This window comes from Marmota monax, unplaced genomic scaffold (assembly GCF_021218885.2).
Source record: "Marmota monax isolate L192 unplaced genomic scaffold, Marmota_monax_Labrador192_F-V1.1 WCK01_AAM20220418_F8-fsc00013, whole genome shotgun sequence".
NCBI classification, from domain to species: Eukaryota; Metazoa; Chordata; class Mammalia; order Rodentia; family Sciuridae; genus Marmota; species Marmota monax.
Genome location: NW_026692202.1, coordinates 10,529,320 through 10,550,093, shown reverse-complemented (window position 1 = coordinate 10,550,093; position 20,774 = coordinate 10,529,320). Strand labels below are relative to the sequence as shown.

General features: G+C 35.5%; 1 protein-coding gene across 5 annotated transcripts in view; it reads right to left on the bottom strand.

The window, feature by feature from the left end:
- The window catches only part of Fbxl4 (F-box and leucine rich repeat protein 4), a 97,564-nt gene extending 81,453 nt beyond the window's left edge, over positions 1–16,111 (bottom strand). For 3 of the 5 annotated variants that reach the window (XM_058575518.1, XM_046431086.2, XM_058575523.1), the window contains exons 1-3: positions 15,978–16,111; positions 4,083–4,200; positions 2,879–3,462 (exon numbers count right to left, since the gene is read on the bottom strand). In XM_058575518.1, coding sequence (XP_058431501.1) covers positions 2,879–3,390 — 512 coding nt within the window. In that variant the 5' untranslated portion in view covers positions 3,391–3,462; positions 4,083–4,200; positions 15,978–16,111. Of the gene's footprint in view, positions 1–2,878; positions 3,478–4,082; positions 4,201–15,977 lie in introns of all 5 variants that reach the window. The other 2 variants (XM_046431095.2, XM_046431110.2) reach the window with 2 other exon arrangements.
- Between the last annotated feature and the right edge of the window lie 4,663 nt (positions 16,112–20,774).

Below are 20,774 nucleotides of genomic sequence, written 5' to 3'. Positions count from 1 at the left end.
TCTATCTCATGCTTACAGACCCCCATAGCTTATTCTTTACACTTTTGTTGGACTTTTCTCGCTTCTTCAAATACCATGATTTCACCTTCAATGTGCTCTCTCTCTCTCTCCACCTTTCTAAGCCACAGTGGAACCTCTCTTGATCCTCATTCTCAGTGAATTCACTTCCTCAGAGAAGCCTTTTCTGAAGCACATAGGTTAGGTTCTCCCCTCTGCCAACACGTTCCCTATGATCCCATGGTCCTCTTGCAAGCAGGCCTCTGAGCCCAGATAACAAGAGCCACCTTTGTCTGGCTCTGTTTTGTTCTCAGCACTGAACTGGCAGAGAGGGCATTCAATGAATGTTTGTCACAGTCTAAAGAAATTCACCAAAATGTCACTAAATCTGGGCAAAAGAATTATAGATATTTTTCCATGTATATATTCTTTTTTTGTATTTTCTAACATTTTTTATAATGAAACATTTATTGATTTCATAATTAGTAAAATTTAAAAATGCATATTCTTATACTGCAATAATATATATTGGTCAGATTCCTTTTCTCTCAAAATTTAATGGTATTTTCTGAGGAATGGAGCTAAATATCAATAAAGAAAATCAGAAACACATCTGTAAATAAAGTTCTAACTTTCATCACAAATGTGAACTATAACTTTCAAGAACCCAAAACTGTGACTTATATTCAACTCGGCAGGCATTGTTTTGAATTGAAGAAAACACACTACATGTTTCATAGATCTTATCCCCAAATTTGTTCAGCTTTTTAGAAAGAAATGTGGATAACTCTATAAGAATGACAAAGTCCTAATAAAACAATTCTCACATAAGAAAATAACTGGTCCAAATTTCTACTTAATTTCCTTTTAGGAAAAAAAATGTACATTGGAAGATGTCAATTTCTGTCTTTTCTTTCTTTCTTCTTTGTGAATGTATATGCATGTGTAGTGGGGTGGGTAGTGGGGATTGAACACAGAGACTTTTTATGACAGGGACTTGCTAAGTTGCCAAGGCTGGCCTTGAATTTGGAATCCTGTTGCCTCAGTCTCTAAAACTGCTAGAATTACAGGCACTTACACTGTGCCCAGTCTGTGTTTCTTTTTTAATAACTTATAAATTATACTGTACACAATGAATTATCAAAGTATACCTGAAAAGAACAAGTAAAGATTATACCAGCAGTCTCCAACCTGAGTTGAGACTCTGTACTTGTTTATTAGGAGGCTGTGAAGGTATTCCCTTAGAATTGAGGAGAGATACCAAGGGAGCAGCATGTCACAGGGTAGAAACTGACCCTTGCCCCACTCCTCCTATTTGGTAACAGCTAGGGTTCTACATTTAATAGGTGCCCATGAACTATTCTCAGGCTAGAATATTCTCCTAGGGGCAGGAATTTGTGTTTATTTTGTACTCTGTTCACTGATTTATCCTCAATATCTGAAACAATGCTTAGCACATGGTAGACACTAAATTAATGAGTGAGTGAATTAAAAATTATATAAAGATCTAAAAACTGGTAAGATCACAAGTAATAGAAAAATGAACAAATTACATGATCCGATAGTTTGAAAGAAAGCAAATATAAATGGCTCTTAAACATATGAAAAGATATTTAACCTCAGAGATAATATAAGGATTTTCACAATTGACATGAAATACAATTTCTAATCTATTAAGTTTCAAGAATAATGAGATTTATCAACACACTCTGTGGGTGAAGTTTGACAATGCGACAACGCATGCACATTCACACACTGCCAATGAGAATATAAACAAGTACAAACCCTTTGGAGGGAAATCTGTTACTGTATTTCAAAATTACAAATGTGTATCTCTTTGGCCAAGCAACTCTTTCAGGAAACTCATCCCACAGATAGATATACATGCACACAGCTAAAGTGACTTATGGTTTTGTTATTCCCTGAGTTAATTTTTACAATTATAAAATATTGGAAACAACTAAGTGCCCATTAATTATTGACAAGTTAATAAACTGGAGTACCTATATATTATGCACTACTTCCTGTTACAGGAAAGAATGAGGAAGGTCTCTCTAATCAATATATACTACTTAGTGAAACAAATAAGGTACAAAAAATATAAATAGTATGCTTATTTTTGTGAATAAAGAAAATAAAAATATATTTGTTTTTGCTTATATCTGCACAAAGAAACTCTGAAAAGATACAAAGAGAGGTGATAAAAGTGGTTTCTTTAGGAAGGGGTGAGTCCTGAGCACATGGAGAACAGGATATGTGGAAGGCCACATTATGTACTTTCTAGGTTATTAACCTATGTGATTATTTCATCTAGTCAAATAATTATATTTTTAAAAATAAGAAGGATGAACCATAAAAATGAGAGGAGCTGCTATGCAAATTAATGATGTAAATAGGATTGTAAAGAAAATTCAAGAATTTCTTAAAGCAACACTTACTTTTAAATCAAGATGCATGTTACAAATGCATCTACCTAAATCAAAGCTAATCTCCTAAAGATATCCTTTAAAGCATCACTCCTTAGGTCTATTTTGAGTTGTTCACGGTAATTAAAAGCAGTAACATAATGCGAGTTTGGAAATATTTTAGAAGTAATATTTTCTACTAACTTCTCAGATTGGTCCATACCACATCACTATTAGTTCAAATTGTGCTTTTCATTTATAAATTCTGTGTCATGCAAATGTCACAATCTATGAATATTATTATGTGAGGTACTTAGAAAACATGCATTAAATCTTCACAAGCATGATCACTCTTCCCCACAGGAAATTCAGGACAATTTTCAAAATTAGATTTGTTCAAATTGCTTAAGATAATACTTTCAGTGGAAAAGACATCCTTGAACCATATAACTTAGGTCATTGAAACTGAGATTTACCTTACTTCAGCTGGGGGACTTGGAGAATATGGATTTGCAGAACAAGCCAAAATTCTGATGACTGCTCCAGGATGATAGGTTTCCAGAACATGAACAGCTGTAGGATATACCTGTTGTTCAAATGTAAGTTCCACATAGTCTTGGCTCTGAAAATTATGCGGTGTCCTCTTGAATGGCAAGGAAGCACTAGGACACTGATCCCACCACGTTCCATAAGTTCGAAACACAGCAGTCTGAGTAAAGTCACCAGAACTTGGGAATACATTTGGTACACCTGCCAAATTCCACATGGTATAGGACATACTATTCTCGCTTCCATAATGGGAACTGAAATCCACTACTTCTTTGGCATATTGGACCACCTCTGCATTGAGAGGGGAAGTCCGGCTGTTTGATTCTATAGTTCTATGGCTGTTCATCATTTCTCCTCTTGTAGCTGTCCTGGCTCGGCGCCGAAGGCACATATAATAAAACATAGTCAGAACTGTTAACATGGGAAAGACCGGTGACATCTAGATGTGAATTATGAAGCTTCAAAAGGTCAGGTGTCCTCAGTAAGACGCAAGAACTCTTTGAAGGATGTTCTAAAAAATGAATGGCTTGGTGAAGTAAAATAATTTAAATAAGTGGAAAAATGCATGGAGAAGTTAGCAGGCTTTACCCTAATGAAGTTTCCCAGAATGAAACTTTGAAAAATAAGTTTTAAACAAAAACTGTGAATCTCCGGTATTTCTTAGAAACTTAAATATTATAAATTTATCTTATATTATGCTAAATGGAAAGCAAAACTGATGTTATAAGGCAATGGAAGATGTATAATCTAAAAGCCCAATTTTATATAAAATAATAACAACTGTTCAAGAAATACCAAGTCCTAGAGCTTTAAAAATTATTTGTAATATGTGGCACACCACTAAAATACAGCTATAAATTCAATCTTAGGCTCTGCCATAATTTCACATTTTTACAAAGGATTCCCTGTTGCTAATTATTATTCTCTTCCAAACATGCTTAGTACAGATTTCACATTATGGGAATATAGTTTTTGGAGCTGACAGTTAATTCAGACCAACTAAATTAACTGCCTTACACATCACAGATCACCAGACAGTGTTTAATTTATAACTCTTAGCATTATTTGTTAGGGCAGTCCTTGGCTGTCTAGCATCTGGTTTGTTGCCAGCTACTCTTAGAAATCACTCACCCCAGATAGAATGGTCACAGGATACACACGGGAAATGTAGAAGCTGGCATTCATCCATGTGGCCTGAAATCTGCTTGCTGCCTTCAGGTACAAATGCTAAAATGTGACATTATTTTACCTGTAAGATAAGAGTTTTGGAAAACATTTTTATTTCCAAATCAGGAAGTCAAATATCCCAAAAAGAGTATTACTATAAACAAGTAGCTACTTATTAAGACACAAGTCTTTCAAATGAAACAGAGTACATTTTCCTAAACACTGTGGACAATTTTGAATTAGAGTCTTTTTCTTTTCTTTGGGTTTTTTGTTTGTTTATTTGTTTGTTTTTTTACATTTTAAAACAGACTATAATGAAAGTATAATAATAAACCCTATCTATACAGAGATTGCAAACTCATAGTTTTGCTTCAAACTATGTGAGCAGAAATATTTTACTGGGGCCAAACAGTGTTTTTAAAAACTTGGTCTAGTTTAGCCCAGAGGGTGGCACATGCCTGTAATCCCAGCAACTCAGGAAACTGGGGAAAGAGGATTAGAAGTTCAAGGGTAGCCTTAGCAAAATGGAAAGATTCTCAGTAACTTAGTAAGGCCTGTCTCAAAATAAAAAGTGAAAAATACTGGTGATGTAGTTAAGGTAAAGCATTCCTGGATTGAATCCCCAATACAAAAAAAAACCCAAACAAACAAACAAAAAAACAATGTTTAGTTTATAACCTTTAACAATTCAGAAGACCTTGAAAGGCTAGCAGTTCCCCAGTGAATACTCTAGTTTCCAGCCAGTTCTACTTATAATTTATAACATACACCTGGTCCATGTTCCTCACTGAGTAGGCAATCTCTTGTCAATATAAACAGAAAATCAAACACTTATTCTGGTACCTGTAAGTCTTGAATTTAATTTCTCCTAAGTAAAGGAAGATGAATATACCAATTTCTTTAATAAAGCAATGTGTTAACCTTCCAAACTTTAGCACTAAGACTGAAAAACATTAATTTCATTAAATGTCCCTCCCACTCAAAAATCAATGGCTTTTTCTGACATACAAGATACAATCTAATTTCTTTTTGGTGTTTCAAGGCTCTCCTCAAGGTAGACAGATCTCTTTTTATCTAACCTAGAAAACCCAGTCAAGTTCTAATCACCGTTCATGTTTTACTCTAAGATTTTAACTGTACTATTGTTTCTTTTCCAATCATTTTATTCTACATTAGCAGTTTTACTCTCTGGCACTTCATTTGTATCAGACCTAGCTCTACTAAGGTCTATATTAGGAGTAAGCCTCTTGAAGGAAGAAAGTTGAAGATTTTCATATCTTAATGTATTCAGTACACAGGAGACACAAAATGTTTGACACTGTTGATAGCAAAGTGATGAGCAAACAAAAAACATTATGAGCCTAAAATAACTTAAAATTATGCAATGGTATCCCTCTGTCTCTCAATTCCAATAAGGTCTAAACACTGAGATGCTTGACGAAATATAATCAATGAAACAGTAAATAAAGGGCTTGGCTTCAAATAAGTGCAGAAAATCAAACAAAAAGAATACAAAATTGTGAGAAATGAAGAGGAACATCAAAGGGATGAAGATAATATTACTCATAGAATCAGCTACTGGTCATCATGGTTGTAAGGGAACTTTCTAACACCCATGCAGACATAGTGAAGCATGGAAGGACCTCATGAAGCTAAAACTCAGAAAGGATCACCCTAAAACCAAGACTTGAAGATACATTTACTGAGGGAAGCTCAAGTATGCATGGCATTGACTGAAGAAATGGAGAAGTCATCATGGGAAATCAGAACACTATTAGGCAGGTGCAAGCATAGTGTGGGCCTAAATTCACACTACCTTCGTGATTTAAAAATCCCAACCCACCCCCTATCCAGAAAAAGAAAAAATGGTCTCAAACTAGTAGAACTTTAGGACCTGATAGGCACAAACGTGAAATCTCTAGGCAAGGATGTTTCTGCACAGAACAAACCAATACCTTACCAAAAATGCATCACAGTAAATTATTTTAGGACCCTATGAAAATTAACCGTAATGAGGGCCAGACTCAATAAAGATTCCAAGAACAAGAAATACATTAGAACAACTAGAACAAAACTTTTTCTGAAAAAGAATAGCAAAGCATTTATTAAAATATAGTCGTGTGCCACACAATGATGTTTTGGTCAACCTAGACATCCTCAAGGAATTGACTATATGACCTTTGGACATCTCTTCTAACTTCACAACTAAACTCCTTCCAATTTCCTTTAAAAACCTGTGTTTATCAGTGAAACAGTTTATAAAATCTAAGAATTATCTGCAAAGTAAGATATCACCCTTCATGTGAACTTTCACAATCATTCTTAACAAAAAGATTGAGACAAATTTGTCAAATTTTGGTTACCCTACCAAGTCATAAGTTTTATGACTATTTCTTGGTGAGATTTTACTATTAAAGATTATAGAATATCAAAATCAGCAAGACTGTCACATGGAAAACATTACTATTTATTTTTATTTTTTTATTTTAAAAAATGTTTTGCAGTGCTGGGGATCAAACCTAGGATCTTGCGCATGCTAAGCAAGCACCCTATCATTGAGCTAAATTTTAGCCTTGGCAGTACTATTTTAAACCTATTAAAGTTCAATAAAATTTCATGGAAGCAATATATTAAAAAGTGAATTATAAACTATAAATATATACTAAACAGTCAAGCTTCTTCAGTACAGAAATATAAAATGGACGATTTGTTTTTTTTACAACGCTTAATAATGATCCTTAGTTATTTTTTTGTGAAATAAGCTAAAAGTAATAAAAGAAATTTTTGAAAGAAAAAGTAATGTACAGTACACTAAAAAGGTATTCTTTTATCCTTTTTTATCAATGCTACTTAGATAATGTTATAGAAGTTAAATCCTGTTTTTTGAAAGTAAACAAGGCAAAGAAACAAAAAAGAGAAATTATGCAAACTCTCTAACACCCTTCACCAATTCTAAACTTCTTTTCATTATGCTAAGATGACACATAAAAGTGTTTTAGGGGTAGGGAAAGACATATGGAGAAAGAAAGGTAGCTTTCTCTACTTTTCTCTGGGAAATGAAGCTGAAAAGGGGAATAGAATCATTGTCTCAGGATTCACATGAGTAACAATGACCAAAGCAGAAGTCCAAATTGTCCATGTACTATATGGACTTTCTGCCAAGAAATGGAGACAATTTGTGATAATTGATGAATATACCAGTGGGCAATGAAACAAGTGCAAAAGATATAATAATTCTATTTTTTATGAGAATGAGATACAAAGACAAAATGATTTTTCCCTTATGGTGCAAATAAATAAATATTAACCTGGAAAACTAAATTTTCCAAAAGAATGATTATAAAATCTACGTTTTGGGAGTCATTCTCTTTTCTAGTCCATTCAAAAAGCTACTTCAATTTTAGAGACTCTTATGACACAAAAAATATTATTTTCCAAGTTTCAAGAAGGCTTTATCCAATCAATCACTTACTAACAATGAATATAAGCTGAGAAATTCTCCAAACACACCAAACTTTTATACTAGCATAATCAAGGAATACAAAACAACAGCCATTTTAATTTGTATCTTGAGACTTTCTTATTCCTTGGGAAACAACTTGCTTTATATGACATAATGTTATTATAATACAACTTTATTTTCAAACACATCTTTCATTTTATAAGATGCTTAACAAAGTTAAATAATACAATTACAGAGAAAGCAATAACAGTGGAAAAGAGAAATTAAGAGGTACAGACAAGGGAGAACATATGTTTACTACTGAGATTTGAAGTGAGATGGGGAGTCGATGAGGCGGAGAGAAGCAGGATGGCAGGAACTGCAGAGAAGACGGTTTGTGCTTTGACAGAGGGAAAAGGAGGAAAGAAGAGGACTTTTCATGAAATAAACAAAAAAGAGACAATAAACTGATCTAGAGCTAGAACAACACAAAGACTAGGTTGATTCTGTGATGAAAGAACCTGGAAAACAAGTTTAAAACTCAAAGGAAGATTCTCAACTTGAAGTGAAAAGATATGGAAAAAAGATGAAAGTGGCAAACAATATAGCATAGGCAATATAACATAATAAAGGGATCAAAACACAAAATTTACTTGTAAAATAATCCATAGAGACAAGTCAGTGAAGTGATAGAAAAAAGGAGGATTTAGCTAGGCACGGTGGTGCACGTCTGTAATCCCAGCAGTTTGGGAGGCTGAGACAAGAGGATTTCGAGTTCAAAGCCAGCTTCAGCAAAGCCAAGGTGCTAAGCAACTCAGTGAGACTCTGTCTCTAATAAAGTACAAAATTGGCTGGGGATGTAACTCAGTGGTTGAGTGCTCCAGAGTTCAATCCCTGGTACCCCCCTCACCCCCCAAAAGGAGGATTTAGACAGCTTTGTAGCACAGTACTAAAATGCAACAGAATGTATAGTGTGGTAATAAATCAAGAAAAAAAAAGTCCAAACCTAATGCTTATCATTTTTCAATCCTACTGAAACTGGTCAAGAGATCCTATTCTACAGAAAGGATATTTTTGGATAAATCTAGAAATCAAAAGCAGGTGAATAAAGGAATATGTCAATCAAAAGAGTGAAATTATATGTGAATTTGAAGTAGCACTCACCAAACTATATTTTAATTTGATCCAACCATCATGTCAGCCCTCTTTCCTGGCTTGCCCCCTTTAGTCTTCTATAGAAAATAACATACTCATACCCCTTTCTGCCTCTCTGGTAACTTCTTCTAAGATTCCTTCATGGGTCTTTTCTCCTCATTTTTCTCAAATACACGGATATACCATTTAAAGAAAGTTGACTTTTTAATAATATGATATATAAGAAAGGTCCACCTACCTTTGTACCTATCTTCCCTCTTTCCTCTTCACTTCACATGCCCACAACCTTTGCTATAGACCCCCAGAACCTCCACAATGCCCTCAACAGCACTTGGGCTTTGATGGCTCAGCAGTGTTGAGTCTTCAATGAGTTTAGATGGAATACCCTCCCTCCTCCTCCGCTTTGACACCTTATCACCCATCCTTCAAGGTCAAGTTCAGAATTTACCCACCACTCATCTTTCATTTGCACTTACACGTCACATATTATCTGCTATTTCTTATCTGCTGATATATTTTTCTACCCCAACAGACTATGAATTCCTCAAGTTTGAAGAATGTACCTTAATTATAACTATATCCTTAAGGCCTAAAGCATGCCAATTTAGGCTCAATAACCATTTCTTGTTCTACAAAAATTGGCAGAGAGGTGGCATGAAAGAATTAAAATAAACACATTTAAAATAAACACAGAAATGAAACCAGTGACTCTATAAGTAAGATACATGTGAAAAAAAAAAAAAAGTTCCCTATCTTGGTACAGAGAAAAAGAGGATGAAAATGGATAATAAAAACTGAAACACAATGGTTAAGAATCAAATGTGTGAATGTCTTTGAAGCCATCCAAGAAGGAATAGTATACATATTGAAATTTTACTGTTCAAAGAAAATATTAAAAAGTATAACTTCCGTTAGTATAAAAGCAGCCTCTGAATACATAAAAGAGACTTGACTCCGGCCACAAAGAAACTCTGATTGAAATTAAAGAAAGATTCATGAAAGAGATGATTGGAGAGGGAAAAGAAAGCTATTTTCTCAAATATGATGATTTCTTAAAAATTCCAAATCTATGTTAAGACCATAGGTTGATTATAGAGAACTGGAAAAACTATGGATAAAAAAGAAGTTCTTAAAAAAAGAGATAACCTAAGAGCTAAGAGAAAAGACAGACTGACAGAGACGAGAATATAACAGCAAGGGTAAAAAGACAGGTTTAATATTGATCTAGTATTAGACATGCTGTGGGGGAGCACATGCTGAATGTTAGCAAAAGTATCACTTTGCCTTCAACATAATTACTTACATTCCAAATGCACCATATGCTTAAAACTAACATATTGAGAAATTATCAGCCCAGTACAGAAACTACTAGGGAGAGCATCTTAAGATTTTATGTACCTCTCTTTTCCTCTAAGTAAATTCATCTTCAGTTAAAACATTTTTATTATGATTAGTGTTTTAATCAACAAGGCTTGCTATGATTTGGATAAGTGTCCCCCAACAGCCCAGGTGTTAAAGTCTTCGTTGCAGCCTCTGGTGCTCCTGGGAAGTGGTAGAACCTTTAAGAGGTGTGGCCTACTGGGAGATGGTTAGGTTATTGGGAGGGCCTTGAAGCAGATACTGCCCCTTTCTCTTTTTGCTCCCTGGATGCCATGATGTGACCAGGCCTCCTCAGCCACACTTTCCTGGCACGATGGACTGTGTCACAATAGTGCCAAGTGACCATGTCTTGAAACCTCTGAAACTGTGAGCCAAAATAAATCCATCCTCACGTTTACAGGTCCAAAGTTATAGTGCTGGAATGTTAACTGACACAAGGCCCCAATACAGAATAAACAGGTGGAGTTTCTAAATGAACTAAGTAGATCAACATGGAGACTAAACATTCCTAATCAGCTTCAAAGCTTCTTGAAATTCCAGGCATCTGAAGGTAGAGGGAGAAGGCAGAGGAACCAACTAGGATAAAAAGCCTAAGGGCAGAAGGAAACAATACGTCTTTCACTTCAGGGATCAATGTAACCCTCAAAAATGTAAGGAGGTGACACAAAAAATCTGGAACATGGTTAACTTCTTCAGAAATTTTTTCTGTGTTGATGAAAATGGCAGGGACTAAGCAAGAGAAGTGTACAAAGTCAGACTAGAAATGATTTATCAGAAAACAAAGTCAGGATTTAGACTCCATTTAACTAGATATTGGCAACAGTGAGTACTGCAGAAACTGTTCTCTCTCCTCTGTCCTAGAGTTTCTTTAACAAGCATATTTAAAACTTCTGAAATATTCATCATCAATCTTTAGTAGCAAGAAAAGCAGAAAAAAGAATTAGAGAAATCAATGATTTTAAAAAAAAGCAGATTATAGGATTAGTGGAATGGTGATTTTCTGACATAATGGATCTGGAAACACACTTCCCACCTAAATACTATCTCACACTGTGACAAGGAAGGATATGTTTCTAGTTACAAGGTGTCTTAGATACACATACTATTATGGTATATTAACTACATCTTACCCTTTCTTAATTTTTTCATAATAGATAAGAATAAACTATAGGAATGAGGAGACTGGTGAATTCAAAAGAACCTTAAATCTTTCATAAATACATACTATATGTTTTTCTAAAGCATTTTAAATGAATCATATCTGGTTGAAGAGGAAAAAATGATATCTCTGTTAAAAAGCATACTAATTATATGAATTTGCTTTAGCCAAATACTATCTAAATATTTTTGTACATTTTTTACATACTAAAACAAGAGAACATTTTACCTAACAAAAATATAGAGGATTTACAGTTATCCTGACTAACAAAAACTCAAAACACAATATTTTAAGTCTGTCATGGATAGCCATTATAGCTAAAAGAGTAATTACCTAAAATGGTGTAATACTATTAAAACTTACTTCAGAACATAACTGCATTCCAAAAAAACATATATTTCAAGAGTACAGTTTGTTGAGTTCTAACAAAAACAAACAATCTAAAGATTTATATGTAGCAACAATTCCCAATAACCACATTATTTAAAAAATATGAAAAAATACTAATAAATGATTTACCAAGTAAATAATAGTCACAATATGTAAGAGCTATTATAAATCAATAAAAGAGAAATTCAACATAAAATAAAAGAAGGATATGATCATGCAAGAACAAAAAATACAAATGGCCAGTAAACATACAGATAGATATTCAACCCCATCATTAAGCAAAGAAATGCAAATGACCACTTCATCTTGATAGTAACTGTTATATGAGATAATACTTTACAGAAATATCAGTTTCTACATGTCTTAACAGAGGCACTGATCATCTTAATTTCAGATTATCTTTTCTATACCATTTATATAGCAAACAGCCTTGGGATATAAAAAGAGGTCTTCCTCTTGAGCAGTGGGTAAGTTTACTATACAGAAAAATGATGTTTCCCTCTAAGGCAAAAATCAGGCATGTTTACTTGTACTCCACTATGAAAAATTCAGATTCTCTAAACTCAGGAGGAAACCTGCGGCATGTGCTAGTGTTATCTGGCCTTTGTCACATCATCCTGTAGAAACTGGGGCACCAGGACTCAGCACAAGATGATATGCTCTGGCTGCCATTACTGCTGTGTTCTTTGTCTCTGACCCAGAAGACTCATGTCTTCTGCCAGCAAACTCTTAGCTTGCAAGCTGGATACAATTGCAGACTCTTGGCCATTCTTAGCAATGATATATGATGGCAAAAGGAGCATTTTTATAAACTGTACATGTCTACTCTTAACAACCTTTTTGAAGAGCACTATGGCAGAATCTCTGAGATTTTAAAAAAATATATAGTCTTTGACCCAGCAATTTAAGCATTTGCACTAAAGAAAATGAATGTGCAAACATATACTGTAGTTCCCTCACCTTAAGGAATAAGTTTCAAGATCTCAGTGGATGCCTGAAACCGCAAATAGCAGGGAACACATGTATATACTTGTTCTTCTCATGTACACATATCTATGACAAATTTTGACCTTTTCACTTAAAGGAAGCACTTGATACCTTCTCTTGGCATATCTGAATTCCCAGCATCACTACTACTGAGTTTTGGAGCCATTAGTAACACACATACATATATACATACATACATACATACATACATACATAAAAGGGTTACTTGAACAAGAATGGCAAAACTATGCAGTTGATCTAATAATCATGATGCTACCAAGTGACTAACAAGTGGATGGTGGATACAGCAAGGATGTGCTGGACAAAGATATGATTCATGGAGTAAGCATAAGAGTTCATCATGCTACTTAGAATAGTGTACAATTTAAAACTTATGAATTGTTTAGTTCTAGAATTTTCCATTTAATAATTTCTGACTAAGGCTGGACTGTAGGTAACTGAAACCATTAGAAAATAAAACTGGGGCTGGGAATGTGGCTCAAGCGGTAGCGCGCTCACCTGGCATGCATGCAGCCCGGGTTCAATCCTCCATACCACACACAAACAAAGAAGTTGTGTCCGCCGAGAACTAAAAAATAAAAATATTTAAAAAAAAAAAAAAGAAAAGAAAACTGAAGGGGAAACTACTGCACATACAAAATGATCCTGTAATTTTGTTTATATTATAAACACAATATAAATTTATACTAGTCTAAATATCAACAGAGGATTGGTTCAATAAATTTTGGATTATTCCTACAATTAAATGCCAAAAAGACTTTTTTAGAGAACAAGATATCGTTGAACCAAGCATGGTGGCACATGCCTATAATCCCAACTACTCAGGAAGGTAAGGCAGGAGAATCACAAGCTTGAGGCCAACCTGGGCAACTTAGCAAGATCCTGTCTGGAAAAAAAAAATTTTTTTTAAAGACCTATGAATGTAGCTCAGATGTAGAGCATTCCTGAGTTTAACCTACAGTATCACAAAAAAAGGACAATATGTTACATGAACTGACACAAAAAGATGTTCCTCAACTATGACTAACTAAAACTTGCAGAAAAATTACACAGAATAGACTGCCAACTATGAAACAAATGTAGATTATACTCATTTTAAAATCTGGAATGTAAGAATAAATTATTAAACAGTGATGACTTTTGTGGAACACGGTTATTGGACAGGTGGGCACAGAACACTATCACATTTTCCTTTGGCTATTATATGTACTGCTTAATTTTTAAAGAGAACATACATATTTATTTATGACCTAATAGAGTTTTTAAGTATTTATTAATAAGCAACACTTGAAAATGTATTATTTTGGGATATCCAGTTGAGATGGTAATATAAAAATGGACACAAGGCTGAGGGATCACTTACAGAAGTGATACTGAAAACAGGTATAGAATGTCCTGTTTTGTAACTGACAAAGAGACATATCACAGGTACTAAAAACAAAAAAGCAAAGTCAAAAGATTTGCACATTTTTAATCAGGCTGCTTCTCTTATGTACAACTCTAGGGAGCAACTCTACATAGTGAATACTGAGTGAGCAACAGAAGGGATTTGTTTAACAAGCATTACTAATTCAACTGATTGTGGTAAAGGCAAACCAAAAATATTAAATTCCAACATAGGCAAGAAACTTAGGGGGCATAAGATGTAAAGAAGGGGACTTAACTTGTCCCAACTAAATGAGTTCATTCCCAAAATATTTAGGAATGTGTACAATATACATTGTTCAAATTACTAGAAATCAGAACATATTGCAAAGTTAGAGTAACAAGAGTAGTGTGGCATCATCACAGAAAGTCAGAATCACTGCTGAACAGTTCAGAAAGAGTCCCAAGAATACACAGGAGTTAGCGATATATACAGAGTACTTATCAGAAGGGAAAAAGAGAATTCAACAAATGATGTTGTCATCACTGGTTAACAGCAACAAAAAAGGTGTAGTCTTGCTTCCTACCTTATATATAAATAAAATCAACAAGAGTACTAGAAGAAAAAAGAAGAGGATATTCATATAAATTTAGATGATAAGAGGCCTAAGAGGACACCAAAGTTAAATTCATGAAGTTAAATGGCAATTGTACACTACACCAAAATTATAAGAGTAAGACAATGATACTAACACAGAAAAAGAAAGGGCAGTTTTTGTTAGATGACCACACACACAGAAGTGAAAGATAATCTGTTAACATTGTTGTTTTTTTTTTTTTAACTGTATCATGGCATAAGCAAAAGAAATTAACCACCTTATACTCAGCTGAACTCTCTGATTTTCAAGTCAGTAACAAAAGGAAGGATATGAAAATGCAGGGTTCAGAAAACCCAAAATTTGCGACAGCAGGTGACAAGTAAAAGTTGGTATTGAAAGTATTAAATGAATCCAATTCAATCCAATTCAGTGCCTACTATGGGGTGATGCACACTGCCACTAGAGAGAAAACTTTACTTTCCCTCAAGAACTTAATATCTGATAAAGGTGCCTTGAGGTAACTGGCAAAAGGCCCCTGTATTCAACCAACAGCATGAGGTGAGTTTGACGAGAAAAAGGTACCCATATTCTGAACTTAAGAAACCTAGGACTGAATGCAGAAAGCAGAAAAGTCAGCTTGTATCTTGAGACAGACACAAGCAAAAAACCCACACCTGGTGAAGTAGTGAGACCTCCAGGGCACAAAGCCGGACACAGTATCAACTATCAATGCAACTACCTGGCCACAAGTTTATATCATCTTAACTTCTTTCCAAGTAACTTGGGGGTGGTGGGGAGTCTTTGTGGCAATGAGCTTTTGGGCCAAGGAAATACAAAACGACCCACACTGCAAACATGTGCACAAGGACAAGTGGATGGTCATCATCAGATTCTAGGAGCACCCCCAAACTCGGAAACGAGGTTGCAACCAGTCATCCTGCGGCAGTCCAGAAGAAAGGCATGGGCAGAAACCATCAGATGTCACAGGGAAATAATGGCAGCAGGTACACCAGCAACAAGTTTTCTTTAGCAGGCAAGTGGCTCAGGCTGAAGACCAGGTCAGGAAGGAGCGGCAGGTGTGGGCAGCCCGCAGACTCCCCGGTGTCAACAACTCTGCGTAGTGCTACGACTCAAGCCCTGCAGGGACACTGGTGCAGGGAAGCTGCGCCCTTGGCACCTAAGCAGAGTTCAAAGGTCCCAGCAAGCCCCACAAACGCCGCACAGCAGGAGGCGGAGGCGCGAGTGGTGGGGGCCTCAGCCTCACGCCCACGCTCCCTCCAAACAGCTCGCCGCCCGGCCCCGCCCCAGCGACGAAGGAAGACGGAGACCCGCATGAGGGAGAAGTAAAGGAAGGGCCGTACCCTGCAGGGTCCGGGAGTGGCACGCGCCGAGGGCTTCACCCTGGACCAGGAGGCGCGGGAAGGCCTGGGCGCGAGGCCGATCCCAGAGTCTCGCGCTGCGGCACTACCGCGGCAAGCCCGGCCCAGCGCGACCCGGAAGGAAGACAGGGAGGCCGGGGAGGGGCGGGGCTGGAGGAGGAGCGGGGCTCTGGGCGGGGCCCAGAGACGAAGTGGGGCGGGGCTTGGGGGCCGGGCGAGCGCAGCTCGGGACGGAGGGGCTCGCAGACTTCCGCAACCCCCTTTTCTACGCCGCGGGGAGGAGCTTCTTGCTGGCTTCCTAGCGGACTAGTGCCATAGAAATGGTCCAGGTACGCTGGCTACAAATCCTCTGGTGGAATAATGCCTTCCAAATAACAGCCCGTGTAGAAGTTCTGCTAGGGCTTCTTCAACCCAGAGTTGGTGGCTAAGGTGATGCATAGCTATGCGTGAGACCCGTCCACAGAGGAAAAGTAGACTATGCATCATAAGTGTTCTAAAGGCATAATTCACCAAACCTCTTCAGCCCCAGATTCAAATCCTTAATGCAGGCCCATTTCCATCTTAAAATAGATTAGCCCATAACCATTACCCCTGATAAAGAAGATGCTCTCACCTTCTCTTTTAGTCATTTTCATTTATTTTCATTAGTTACAGTATGACCCTTTCTTTAGCTTGGATATATTTATCTTGTTACAAAGTTTCCGTTAAAATGGAAAGTTTGTAACAATATGTTGAATCACACATTATTTGCTGTCTAATTGCTTGTAAAAAGGCAAAATAGTAAGGATATTTACTTATAAATTATGTAAATGAGCTGACCCAATATATGATATGTAGTGTAAATTGTTTACGAAAATGAAATTTTTAAAAAGGAATTGAAGTTTAATCCATAACCCTCATCCTTGAGTGTGACCAGCACTGAATGACTTTCTTTCTAAAAATTCAATATTGGAAAGGAGAGAAAAATAGTTTTATTTCAGGAGCCTGATAAACATAACCTTGATCAGACAAAGGTTAAGACAATCAGTAGTAAGTCGATAACATGCACTCCGATATGGTGTTTTGAGAAGGGCATTCTACCTCCTTAACAATAGGAGAAAGTGGATGAGCAGTATATGGGAACACTCTGTCACTGCAACTTTTCTGTAAACCTAAATCTGCTCTAAAACAAAAACTGAATTAAAATAATAAGTTAATGTATTAATAAGTTAATAATATTAATACTGACCCTTTCATACTTGCTGATGAGTCTTAATTGAATTGATGGCTATTAAGGCACTCAAGTCCTGTTTAACCGTGGCAGTTTCTCATTTCTAACATAATTTCTAAATAATTTTTTTATTAATGTGTAAAATTTATTCAGAAAATGGCACAAAATATGTAGAGTTTGACGAAAAGTGAATGCATTTGTGTACTCACCAATCACATCAAAAACTTGATAATTTACTAGTGTTCAGAAGCTAGTTATATCTGAGTTTTTAGTTTTGGTTTGGTTCTGCCTTTCTAATCAATGATTTGTTTACCTTTATTTTTGTGGGCTTTTATGTGTGGTTTCTATGAAGTTTCTTTCTTTTTTTCTAGCTTGAGTTTTTAGTAAATAAATATACTAGAGTTCATTTATTTATTCTATTCTTGATGGACATTTAACTGTTTTTACTTTTGATTATTGCAAAAAAAATACTATTAATATTCTCGTTCATATCTTTTTGGTGTATATATTTTACATGGCCTTCTGGGTTTTGATCTCCTCAGTGTCTAAGAGATGTGGTAGTTAATGCTGTGTTTTGTTTTGTTTTGTTTTGTTTGTCCAGTTTTTATTGTTGTTTTGTTTTGTTTGCTTGTTTTTTGTACTAGGGATCAAACCAAGGGCCTTGTATAGTCTTGTTTTCAATGGCATTTAAATTACTGCTCGGAAAGTAGATAACTTCAAATTTAAAGAAAAGAAAAGCCTAAGAGGAAGTGCCATTTCTGTAACTAGATGTAATTTTGATCATTATTGTTCAGTTGACCCTTCCTCCAACTTTCTCATCTCAAGCCGTGGCCATACTTACTTTGCTAGGCAGAAGAGCCAAGCGAGGTCAAAAAGAAAAAAAAAAGGGAGGATGATGTTTATCAGTTAGTGATGGTCCTGATTTAGTGGCTGAACTATTGCTTCGTTATTAAATGGAATGTTGTTTGGAGCTGAATAGCATCCCACGCTGTAACAGCACTATTACAAATAAAGAAAGTCTCAACAAGGCTTAATTGTGCATAAAGTCACCAGCTCAGCAAGCTAGTTATGATCCATTCTATGTTGGCTTCAAAAGTTACAATGTTCTACTCAAGTGGGGAGGCAGCCAAAGAAGCAGCAGGTTCAAAACTCTTCTTTGTCCCAAACTCTTGAAACACTGACCATTGTATTTTCATGTGATTTTTCTTTATTTAAAATGAGATGTTTATCAACCATAAACTTTCTGAATTGTGAGCATGCATGACAATAAAACTCCATATCATTCATATATATATATATGTGTGTGTGTATATATATATATATATATATATATATATATATATATATATATATATATATATATATGCAAAGAGAGCTGAAAATGTCTTTACAGTAACCCTTTGGTTCTCTAGCATTAGTTCCCAAGTAAGTTTTCTCTAGAAAAGACCTTTCAGAAAATACATTTTATACACAATTCAGCCCAAAATCATGAACCACCCCATGATTTTTTAAACTAACTAGTTTGTTAGAAAGTGGAGTTCGGTCAGTAAGATCAATGATATCAGTTCCAAGTTTTTAATATGCCAGTAGCCAAAAAGCATGAATAATAGCAAGTGGAAATAATCATCTAGTTTATCTAAAAACTAGATATCTAGTTTATTTAAAAACTCTTATAGACCCTAAAAGTTTGCATTTTAATATTAATATTTCACAACATTAATCTAAAAATGGTCAAAGCCAATGAATAGAAAAACCAGAATTTTAAGCAAGAAGAAAGTTCAAAACTCATGAAGCCCAAACTTCTTTTTTTTTAACAAATGAGGAAACCGAGGCTGAAAATGTTAACAAATTCCCCAAATCTGTGTTAGAGCTTTCAATGAAACCTAGTTCTCCCAACTTTAAATCAGAGTTTTGTTTTATGATAACAGATTACTTTACAATTCATTAAAAACTAAGCATGCAAAAAAAAAAAAAACTTCATGATATATAATTCATGTGTCATACACTTTACTCAAAAACAGAGTGTTCAATGTTCTTTTCTACATTACATTTTTTTTATTCTAAATGTTAAAAAAAAAAAACAATTAAGCATGCTCTTCTATTTCCATAACCTTGAAGTAATTGAATACAGTTGATGGAAAAGTTGAACTTGGAAGCAGGAAGACCTGTCTATCCAGTCCTGCCTTCTTAGTAACCCTGTGATCTTGGATAACTAACAACTTTCTCTGAACTTATTTGCACCCCTATGAAATGTGCCTAATTCACAGACACTGGAGAGATTTAAAACAGGTCATATATGTAAAATCACTTTGTGAGTGATACAATAGTATGCAAATGAATTTTGCATACTGTTTTTATTAATATTTATTATAATATTAATTGAAAAATATTAGTTGAAAATCCATAACTGAGGACAAAATGTCAGCATAGAACATTCAAGTTCATTCTACTCTAACCCTTTTAATTGTCACCAAAGAAGAGAAAAGTCTAAAAAGAATGGATGACCTACCCAAAGATTTATAGCAAGTTGCTTGTAAAGCCAAGACTTTAGTATGTACTCCTCCTAACTTTTAGCTTTCAATGAAAATTTTCTAATAATTTAAAAAAGTGAATACTGATTAAATCAATGGGATGGCCTATAATAATTTGACAAAACTTAGAACTGCATTTACACAGACCTACAAAGAATATCTTGATGTATATTTAAAAAATAAAAACATAATCTGTTCAGATTTTTTTGTACCATTTTAACTTGTACTTTCTTTTTCTGTGGCTTGCATTATATCCTTAAAAATTGAGCATTAATGAAGTTTGTCAGTGGTTGGAGATAATATGGGAGAAATATCACATGGAGGTAGAGGACAAACTAGATCATCTTCTGAGATAACTTCACTCCTATGGTATCAGGGTGAGCAGAACCTACAGCCAGGAAAATAAAGCTGATAGCTAGGAATTCGGGTAAGACCAATAGAGGTTACACTCCTCCTCCTTCCTCCTTTTTCCTTTCTTTAAGTGAATATACTTTTAAAAGAGTCCCTGTGTGTCTACATTAATATTAGGCAAGTCTCTGGGTCTATTTACAGAATGACATGGCATCCATAAGTTATGGGTCGGTAAGGGTTGTCTCCCCAATAAGTTCATGTGCAAGACAATGTAAGAATGGTCAGAGGCTAAATGATTAGGTTATGAGGGCTTTAACCTAATCAGTAGTTTAATCCACTGATGTTAACTGGGTAGGAAGAACTAATTCACAGGGGGTGTGCCTGTGAGGTTTATATTTTGTGCCTGGGGAGCAGAGTTCTCTCTGCTTCCTGTTGCTATGTTCTGAGCTGCTTTCTTCTACTATGCCCTTCTGCCATAATGTTCTGCCTCATCTCAGACCTAGAGCTATAGAGTTGGCCAACCAAGCACTGAGAACTCTGAAACTGTGACACCACAGGAATATGAAAATTTTCTGTTCATACAGGTAAATCAAAAGTGATAAGGGGTTATCTGAGAGTTTAAATCTGAATGTGCCATATACTTCAAGATTTCAACTTCCTGCAACTATTTTGTTCACAGTAGAAGAT